This window comes from Arachis hypogaea, chromosome 12, assembly GCF_003086295.3.
Source record: "Arachis hypogaea cultivar Tifrunner chromosome 12, arahy.Tifrunner.gnm2.J5K5, whole genome shotgun sequence".
NCBI lineage: Eukaryota > Viridiplantae > Streptophyta > Magnoliopsida > Fabales > Fabaceae > Arachis > Arachis hypogaea.
In genome coordinates, this window is record NC_092047.1 from 47,886,707 (window position 1) to 47,897,112 (window position 10,406).

Sequence of the window (10,406 nt, forward strand, 5' to 3'; positions counted from 1 at the left end):
TGAAGTCACAAAAACAATTGAAAAAGCAAAAACAAACTGAAAAACAGAATGAAAAATAGCACACCCTGGAGGAAAAGCCTACTGGCATTTAAACGCCAGTAAGGGCAGCAAAATGGGCGTTAAACGCCCAGTCTGGCACCATTCTGGGCGTTTAACACCAGAAATGGGCACCAGTCTAGCGTTTAACGCCAGAGAAAGGCAAGAAGCTGGCATTAAACGCCATAAATGGGCAGCAACATGATGTTTAACGCCAGGATTGGCAGCAGAGGGCATTTTGCATGCCTAATTGGTGCAGGGATGAGAAATCCTTGACACCTTAGGATCTGTGGACCCCACAGGATCCCCACCAACCTCAACTCACTCTCTCTCTTCTTCACACCTTTTCATAATACTCTTTCCCAAATACCCTTCACCAATCACCTCAATACCTCTTCCCCAAAAAACCCCTCACCTATTGATGCCAGGGCATTTTGGCCAGTTTCACTGACCTTTTCTTTACTGTTTTAGGGTAGTTTCATGCATTTTCTTAGGAAATAAGAAATTTTTGGGTAGAATTTCACTTACATCTTGATTCAAGCAAACATTGTGCACTTTACATGATTTCATGAGAATTATGCAAGAATTGTATGACAAACTGGATGATGCATGTCTCATGATTTGGATTAGAACTTTGATGCACTCTATTACTTGATTTCAGGACAAAGGAAGCAAGGAAGAACCACGTTAGCAACCACGTTAGTCTAACTAATGTAACCACTAACGTGGGATGGGAGCTAGCTTGCAACATTGATGAGAAAAGTAATCGCCAATAACGTCATCGAAGCCATCATAGCCCACGTTAAGAGTCACGTTAACTAAGTTAACGTGAACTCTAACGTGGAAGAAGGAAATGAAGCCAACGTTAGTGACACTCACCTTTGTCACTAATGTTGGACCAAGCTCATATTGGCCACGTTAAGAGCCACATTAACTCAGTTAACGTGGACTCTAACGTGGGGAAGCAAAAGAATGGCCAACGTTAATGACACTCACCTTTGTCACTAACGTTGGACTAAGCCACTTTGAGCCACGTTAGTTGCCACGTTAACTTAGTTAACGTGGAAACTAACGTGGAGGGAGCAAGAATCGCCAATGTTAGTGACACTCACCTTTGTCACTAACATTGGAATGAGCCACTATGAGCAACGTTAACTCCCACGTTAACTTTGTTAACGTGGAAGCTAACGTGGATGAAAGAATGATGAGCCAACGTTAGTGACACTCACCTTTGTCACTAACATTGGAGATGGCTATCACCACCACGTTAGAAGCCACGTTAGCCTAGTTAACGTGAACTCTAACGTGGGAAGTAGGAGCGTTTTGAAACATTAGTGACAAAGGTAAGTGTCACTAACATTTTCGAAGATTTAGCAAGCCTACGTTAGAGGTCAAGTTAGCCACACTAACGTGAACTCTAACGTAGGGAAGGGAGGATTCTCAACGTTATTGGAAAAGGTAAGTCCCAATAACATGTGCGAAGGATCAAGAGGGAACGTTAGTGGTCACGTTGGTGCCACTAACGTTGAAGTTAATGTGGATCACCGTTGGGTTAGGAACGTTAGTGAAAAAGGTGACTGCCACTAACGTTCTCGAACCCACACTTTCACTTAACGTTATCACCACTAATGTCCTAAGCTAAAAGTCCCTGCCTACTTCATACTTTCTCTCTGCAAGTAAAGCTAAGCCCACTGAAGAGGATAACTGCTTCAAACTCAAGATCCAAAGGCCCATATCCAAGATTTGAAGAATCAACTAGAAGATCAGAAGAGTAGTATATATAGGGGTAGTTTTGAATCAAAAAGGGGGTTGGAAATTTGAGAACTACTCTCTGTATTTTACTTTCTCTGCAACTTTTAGTTTAATTCTCAGAATGTACTCTCCATCTATGCTTTTCATTCCCAGAGCTATGAATAACTAAACCTTTTTCATTGGGTTAGGGAGCTCTGTTGTAATTTGATGGATCAATATTAGTTTTCATTATTCTTCTTCTATCTTTTCTCTTGATTTTACTAGAAAGCTTTCAATCTTCATTCAATTGGGTAGTTATCTTGGAAAAGAAGCTATTCATACTTGGATCTCTTCGGAACTTTGGAAGAGGAATGAAGAGATCATGCTAGAAATGCTTTCTCATGTTGGACCAAATTGGGGTTTGAATGGATATAGTGACATATAATCCTACCAACACTTTGATTTGGGAATACATCTGGTATAATCAGTGACCATACTTCATCTCTTCTCATGAGCAATTGACCAAGGAATTGGCTATTGATCAAGATTTGAGAGATTGAATTACCAAGAAATTGGAATTCGATCACTTAAGATTGCCAAGGAGATCAATGAATGCATTGATTGAGGAAGAGATGAAAATGAACTTGATCCGGAGAATGCAACATCTCCTAAGCCCAATGAATTCCCCATTTCTGATCTTACCCATTCTCTATAAATTCTGCAATCTACTTTTATGAGCATCTTCCCCATTCCCATTTAAGATTCTGCAATTTACTTTCCGCTATTTACATTCAGCTCTTTATTTCCAGCATTTACGTTTTCTGCTATTTACTTTCCCGCCATTTAATTTTCTGCAAATCTCAAATCTAATTCTGCTTAGTTCAACTAGAACATTCCTCTAATTAAAGTTGCTTGACCAATCAATCCCTATGGGATTCGACCTCACTCTATTATGAGTTTTTACTTGACGACAATTCGGTATACTTGCCGAAGGAAAATTGTTGAGAGACAAGTTTCCGTGCATCAAGTTTATGGCGCCGTTGCCGGGGATTGATTTTGTATCAACAATGATTAAATTGGAGGATAACTAGATTGAGCATTTTTTCTTTTGTTTGATTTAAAATTCTGTTTGAGTAATTTACTTTCAGTTTTAGTTATTTTCTCCCCTTTCCCTTACCCATTTTCTTAGTTGTTTACAATTCAGTCCACTAACCCACTAACTGTTTGATATATTGCATCACTCACACTAACAGCAATTCTAACAGAAATACTTTCTGTATCTATTTCCTTGCTTGTGCCTTGTTGGTTGTATGACAGGGAGAAGAAGCGGGGCTTTAACTTCCTTTGATTCTGAACCTGAGAGGACCTTCTTGAGATTAAGGAGGGAAGCAAGAAGAAAACGAGTAGTTGGTGCAGAGGAAGAAGAGGAGTATTTTGAACCAAACATGGATGAAAATATGGAGAACCATCATGAAGAAGAGGCTCACAACCATGGCAGAGAAGGTCTAGCAAATCATGCTGGGCAGGAGAGAAGAGTTTTAGGCTCTTATATCAACCCAAACCCAGGAAACTGTGGGAGTAGCATTCAAAAGCCAACCATACATGCCAACAGCTTTGAACTAAAGCCACAGCTCATCACCCTTGTTCAGAACAACTATTTGTTCGGAGGAGGTGTCCAAGAAGACCCAAACCAACATTTAACCACCTTCCTGAGGATATGTGATATTATGAAGTCTAACGGTGTTCATCCTGACACCTATAGACTACTCTTATTTCCCTTCTCACTCAAGGACAAAGCATCTAAATGGCTGGAGTCCTTCCCGAAGGAAAGCTTAACAACCTGGGAAGATGTGGTGAACAAATTCTTGGCAAGATTCTATCCTCCTCAAAGAATCAACAGGTTGAGAGCTGAGGTTCAAACTTTCAGGCAACAAGATGGTGAGACTCTCTACGAAGCATGGGAGAGGTTTAAGGACCTGACAAGAAGGTGTCCACTAGATATGTTCAATGAATGGGTGCAGCTACACATTTTCTATGAAGGCCTCTCCTATGAATCAAAGAAGGCAGTAGACCACTCATCCGGGGGATCTCTGAACAAAAAGAAGACCATTGAGGAGGCCATAGATGTTATTGAGACTATAGCAGAGAATGACTACTTCTATGCTTCTGAAAGAGGCAACACTAGAGGAGTGATGGAGCTAAACAATGTGGATGCACTGCTGGCCCGAAACAAGCTTATTACCAAGCAGCTAGCCGACCTCACCAAGAAGATGGAGAGGAACCAAGTAGCAGCAATCACCACCTCATCAACAACCCAAGAGGGGGTGAATACAGAGGCAGAAGGTGAGCATGAACAAGCCAACTACATTGGAAACTCACCCAGGCAGACCCATGATCCATACTCCAAGACCTACAACCCTGGTTGGAGGAATCACCCAAACTTTGGGTGCGGAAATCAACAAGATCAAGACCAAGATCAGAGACGTCACAACCCCAATAACCATGCAGCTCACCAACATTCCACACAGAGATCATATCAACACCACCATAACAACACCTCTCCACATCTATACCAAAACCAAACACTACAAGAAGAACACCCATTCAGGTACACTTGAAAAGTGTAGCCAAAAGTGAAAAAAAATGATGCCTTAGGCTACGGCTACGCTTTTTGGGCTACGGCTACGCTTTTTGGAGTGATTCCTATTCGGCCGTTGCCTATTCTCAAAGGCTACGCTTTTCTGCACCAAGGGCTACGCTTTTGACATTTGGGAATAGGGTACGCTTTTCAAGTGATGCTATCCAGGACCAAAGGCTACGCTTTTCAGCTTCCATTTTTGCCAGAATAGGCTACGCTTTTCAACGCTACTGCATCACCTGTAAAGCGTAGCCACATTGTATACCATGACTACTTTTTATAAGTGTAGCCTTAGGTCCCTCGTTTTTTTTTTTTTTTATATATACTATAGCTACTGTTTATAAGTGTAGCCTTAGGTCTCGTTTTTTTTTTCTATATATATATATAATTTTCTAATAATTATTAATACAACATAATAGTTAATAATATGATTATATGTATAATAATTCTGCATTTTTATTTAAATGAGTTGAATATTATAAAATAAAAATAAATACATAATTATACTAAATAATTTCTTTAAATAATAAAAATTATCTCTAACCAAAATATATTTATAATAATAATCCAAAAGTACTAGAATGAAGTTAATTGTAAAAATTCATACATTTCACACTAAAGTAAGCATAGCCATATCAAAATAAGCATAATATCACTTAGAATTTACTAGTAATACTCTACAAAAAAACATATCCTACATACATAAGTATTTTCTAATAAAATCTGCATCCCACAAATCAACAGCAGTTGAAAAATAGGTCTTTGTCTTTGCTGATAGTTCAAGCTTCAAGGTAGCCCTCAACATGGTTCTGCATAAATATGGATGCATTTTTTTTGTTAGTAAAAATAAGTCGGCACAAATTATAGCCTTGTACATTTAAATGAAAAAAGATAGGAGAAATAGATCACCAGCCTCAAAAAGTCGCCATGAAGCTTCTCCTCTGCTTCTATAGCTTCTCCTCAAAAAGTATGCAAAGTCTAAAACACTAATAACACCATTGATAACAATGACAAGCATACAGAAATCCAGAATCAGTCTTATTCCTTTTTGTATGAATTAAGAGTGAAATCAATCAACAACACTAAGCCAAAATGTGCACTCATAAGGTTTTGGTCAATGGAGGCAACGTTGAGGTCTAAAATAGCATTAATCTCTTTCACTTTTTAATGTAGCACAGTACAATGCAGACACCAAAGAAAACACAAGTAATTTCACTCAGCAATCCCTTGATTTCTATCAAAGATTCTAACAATAGGACAATAATGAATACAACTGAAGTAATATTGCTTGGATTTAACTCTTCTAATGAATTGTTTAATTTTTTTTATCTAATTACTTATTATTAATTCGCTACGATTATTCATATCTATCCATGCTGTCAGGAAAATTGGACTCTAGAATATGCAAGGCTCAAAGCAAGGGTGGAAGTCTTAGAGAGAAATCAAAGGTATCAAAGAAAATAATTAAGTAAAAGCAAGGGTTTGTGTTCCTATATTATATGCTTTTTAATTTTTCTTTTTCAGGAATTTTATGGGACAAGATCTGCAATGCTTAAGTCTAAAAGAGCTTCAGAATTTAGAACAGCAGCTTGATTCTGCCCTCAAACAAGTTAGATCACGAAGGGTAGTAAAACCATGCAAACCTTGGGTGTTTTTGGCCATATATATAGTGATGATGATTCTGATTTTACTTATATGTAATATATAACTTGCAGAACTAACTCATATATGAGGATATCTCAGTGCTTCAGGAAAAAGTTAGTCTCAGTTTGTGTAAACTTTACATTTCGAAAATATCTTATAAGCATAATAAATTACTAAAAAGTTATGATAAAATAAAAGTACTCTTAAGAGAGAATAGGAAAGCACAAAAAGGTCATCATGAGTCCTACAAAACATATATAAATGAACAAAAACACAAGCAATTGAACAAGAAAACAATCAAAATACTAAGTCTAAACTATCAACAAAATTTATAGTTTTCTTTTGTTAATTGGTACACCTAAACATGCTTAAGTAAAGACAAATGCAAAAGTAGCAGAATAATAAGAAAAGACAATCTAAACATTCAAATATAATGAAACACGTAATGGAGTACTCACGTTAGTGTCAGTGCAAGTATCTGCTTTCCAGAGGGAAGTTTGTCACGATCAGTCGTAAGTGCACTAATCTTAGCATCTGTTGGTCTATAAGGGATCCTTATCTGTAAGTTCAACACAAATTAGGAGAAAAGTTAACCTCTTTACTGTCCAACATCACAAGCACAATGGTACAGAACAAGAAGGAAACAAACTTTACAAGGAAACCTTGTTTAGTATTGCTAAAGGTGCAAGTCTCTTAGATGCCAGTAATGCTTCAGCATTAATTCTAACTGGTGCTTCACTCCCATCAAGTACAATTTCCTCTTGGTTGACTTTTACACCATGAAACATAACCTAGAATTTTATTAAAATTAGCAAGATTGTATCTTTTGCCTACATAATGTGGGTTAGTGGCTTGGCCAATTCAAAAAACTGAGATCCAGCTTAATTTGAAGAAAGATAAAAGAGGGAGGGGGGAGATGGGAAGAGAAAGGAAGATTTATCCAAAACTTTGGACACAGAAAATAAATTCTTCATACAAATATGAATTGTATCACCTTCAGATCCACACTTGGAGTCTCTTGACTCCCTATGCCACTTGACCAAAACTGAGCTATGACTAGTTCCAATGTTTGACCACCTACAACCTTGAAGGCGAAGCTTTTGGCAGCAGGGGAAGAAAAAGTCATCACACTCCTCCATGTCAACGGTCTATGCAATGGACATATCTGGACACAGCAAGCATGTCAAAGAAACGGTCCAGACAAATCTTTACAGTTTCGAGCTGCAAGTTGTACCTGAACAGCATCCACGAAAAATCTTCTCGTTGTATCAAAACTTGACGTGTTCATGGTTCCCTCAACCCAAGATGCACCATGTGGCACTTCTATATATTTCCTTTCTACATGGCCTAACGAAGCAAAAAATTTTAACACAATTATTGCTTTTAAGACAACTAGAGAACAGAAACTCGACCAGAATGACAAATGCCATATGATAAAACAATTTCAAGACAAAGTAAGGTGTCCAATAACACTTTCTTTATTAGAGAAAATAAAAGACAACTGGGAAATAGCCTACACAACATGATCTCAATGCATTATACATAATCTCAAAATTTGAAAACCATTAAGTCACCAGCAGAAAGAAGCATAGAAATAAACTTAATTGACTAAAGCACACCTGACTGGAATAACATCTTTGAAAATGAAACTTGTGGAGGTCTATTAGTAACAGCCACTGGCTTGGTTATAGTAACTGGAATTCTGAAAAGAGGACCGCGCCATGGTGCTTTGCAGTCAATACTGTAGACCTCATAATAATGCAGACCATCAGCTAAATTAGTAGGATCAACAATTACGCTGAAAATAGAAGATAACTTGTAATTTACTAATAAAGCAAAACTGAAAAGTGTCATCAGACAGAAACTTAGTTGAAAAATAAAAATTAAGAAGCATAAAGTGTTGATGGAATAACTGCATTTAAGCAGAATAGTTTAAGGGTGATGGATGCGGAAGTTGGAGATATTAATAAGACAATTTAACGGATGATATATATGCACTTCAAAGTAGCATAGAGAACCCAGTTCTTTTCGCCAAATAATTATGTCATTTTCTGACCCCCTAAATCAAATGTTCATGTGACCTAATAATAGTTCAAGAACAACACTATGATATCAGGAAAACAAAGGAAAAAAAATTCCCCAGGAAAGATTATCTCATGAGCAACACTTGCATTTTAAATAAATGGCCATGTACCCTAAAACTGAAAACATAACGGTGAAGGAACACTGACTAACTTGAAGGTACGACCATTATGAGTGAGCAGTAGATAATCAGGGGCTTTCACAACTGAGCTATCTGTAGAATGTAATTCAATGTGCTCCTCAAACACAGCCAATTCTTCAATTTTGTTGGCATCCTCATGAAATTTTGGATCAACTTCCACTGTCCACTGTAAATACAAGTCATAAAATAAATTGCCATTTGAGCACAAACTAAAATTTACAATTAACTGTGAATAGATTTGGCAAACAACATTGCACTTATCAGCAATTAGACCAGCAAAAGAACAATTGTGAGACTGTTATCAAGTTTCATTACATGCCTCATCAACAATTTCTGTTAACAAACTAAATCTAAGCAAACACTACTCTTGTCCTTTTATCACCTCAGAAGGTACACTAATATTGTTCATGAATTCAACAATTTTTTGTTATTTCATCCAAGAGTTTATTAGAATTAGAAAATGCACAGTCATCACTCATCATTTATTAGTTTTCCCACGTTCCAATCTTTAATCCATTTTCACATCACAGTTTTCAAATATCTGACCTAAAGATATGCTTTGATCATCAATGGACAACAAGCTGATTATGCTCTCACCTCAGTAGATTGTTGGAAAGCACTAGCCTCCCTCAGGTAGATGCCCCGTGAAGAAGGATCTGCAATCAGCAATCATATGAAGGAATATAATTTTTGAGCTTCGATACATGCTTTTAGTTAGAATTTCACTATAGTCTATAGGTGCAGCAGCATTTGAATATGATTCTAGTCATAGGTTAGAATTCATTAATAACTGAATTTATTTTTCACTAATCAACAGTTTTCCTGCAAATCCTGCAATTCTATTCACATAGGAGAATGGTGATATTCCTTGTCTTTCACCACACTAAAAATTTTTCTTAAGTTTTCCCTTGTGTCCAATTGAATTAATATTTCAATGAACAAAAATTTTCATCGTTGTTGTGAAAGCCAATACTCTTTTCCCTAACTTCTTCCAGTTTTTACTTGTGTCTTATCATGAGCATTCTAATTCTTAATAAATAACAGAATATCAGAAACACTTTCCCCCGAATGAGTTAGTTATTTATAAGTACAAAACAGGCAGAAAAATAATCTATTAAACCACGCATCTTCATCAACAACAGCATGCATGTTATCAAATCACAATTCACAAACCCATATTTCACAGATTAAAACCCCTAAATTAAAATCCCTAAAATCGGAACGCTAAACATCTGAAATTGCAGAACCAAATACAAATCAATACATACATACTCAACGATGTGAGCACAGAGAAGACGATGATGAGAAGAACGGCGAAGAAGAGCGATGGTCAGTGCAGCAACAGCGACGATCAACAGCGACGGTGACTGGCGGTGAGTGGTTACTGGGTGGCGACGGTCACCAGCGACGGTGAGAAACCGAGAATGGCGAAGGTGAGGGTTACAGAGATGACGATCGAACTGAAAGGGGAAGGACGATGAGAAGCGCAGAGATGACGATGCTGAGAGCGGCGCAGCTCAGTGCAGGAGGGCGAAGAGGAGCGACGGTCAGTGGCGATAGTGAGTGCTGCGTGTGGTTCTTCGCGATGGTGAGAGGGTTTCAGAAAGGGGATAAAGGCATTTGATTACAAAAATTTCAGAGAGGGTTCTTCGCGATGATGAGTGATGAGCTTTAGAGGGAACAAAGGCGCTGTGATTCGTCTGGTTCCAGAAAGGGGATAAAGGTGTTGTGAGTTTCAGAAAGGGGATAATGAGCTTTGGAGGGAACAAAAATTTCACCAAGTGTTTTGAGTTTGGTTTCCATCCGGAAAAAAAAAGGGAAAAGCATTTATTAGGTATCACTTTTGAAGCGTACCCAAAACTTAACAAATAGGCTACCCTCAAAAAGCGTTTTCTTTGATATAAAAAGTGAACTCATAGATATTAACATACAGCTACGCTTTATAAGTGATTTCTATAATATCTAAGGCTACACTTTTTAAATGATGCCAGAATTGTGTTTCCTTTTCTCTAAAAAAAAGGCAACACTGAAAAAAGCGTAGCCTATTCTATGAATAGGCTACGCTTTTTAAATGTAGTTTAAAAAAAGTGTGGCTAAATGGGTATTTTTCTTGTAGTGAAAATAACTCTTCTC

At 37.6% G+C, this 10,406-nt stretch overlaps 1 protein-coding gene across 16 annotated transcripts; it reads right to left on the reverse strand.

Moving 5' to 3' along the window:
• Positions 1 to 4,938: 4,938 nt before the first annotated feature.
• LOC112727372 (tripeptidyl-peptidase 2) lies at positions 4,939 to 10,089 on the reverse strand. 16 transcript variants are annotated; one of them, XM_072209255.1, is made up of 10 exons: positions 9,546 to 10,078; positions 8,871 to 8,929; positions 8,285 to 8,439; positions 7,669 to 7,790; positions 7,284 to 7,396; positions 7,044 to 7,214; positions 6,712 to 6,840; positions 6,508 to 6,608; positions 5,315 to 5,391; positions 4,939 to 5,214 (listed from the first exon to the last, which is right to left on the reverse strand). In XM_072209255.1, exons 4-10 carry the CDS (start codon positions 7,682 to 7,684, stop codon positions 5,204 to 5,206), a joined length of 618 nt encoding a protein of 205 aa, XP_072065356.1. In that variant the 5' UTR covers positions 7,685 to 7,790; positions 8,285 to 8,439; positions 8,871 to 8,929; positions 9,546 to 10,078; the 3' UTR covers positions 4,939 to 5,203. The 16 variants fall into 16 exon arrangements, with proteins under 16 accessions (XP_072065356.1, XP_072065346.1, XP_072065353.1 ...); XM_072209245.1 differs by having other exon boundaries at positions 5,319 to 5,391; positions 9,542 to 10,078; XM_072209252.1 differs by having other exon boundaries at positions 9,542 to 10,078.
• Positions 10,090 to 10,406: the final 317 nt, after the last annotated feature.

What these genes read in the sequence shown, in the direction of transcription:
- LOC112727372 (XM_072209248.1), bottom strand. An exon ending in TTTTCGTGGATGCTGTTCAG is followed by an intron (nt 7,215 to 7,283) that starts GTACAACTTGCA and finishes TGCTGTGTCCAG; the next exon opens with ATATGTCCATTGCATAGACC. An exon ending in CTTCATGGCGACTTTTTGAG is followed by an intron (nt 5,215 to 5,318) that starts GCTGGTGATCTA and finishes ATATTTATGCAG; the next exon opens with AACCATGTTGAGGGCTACCT.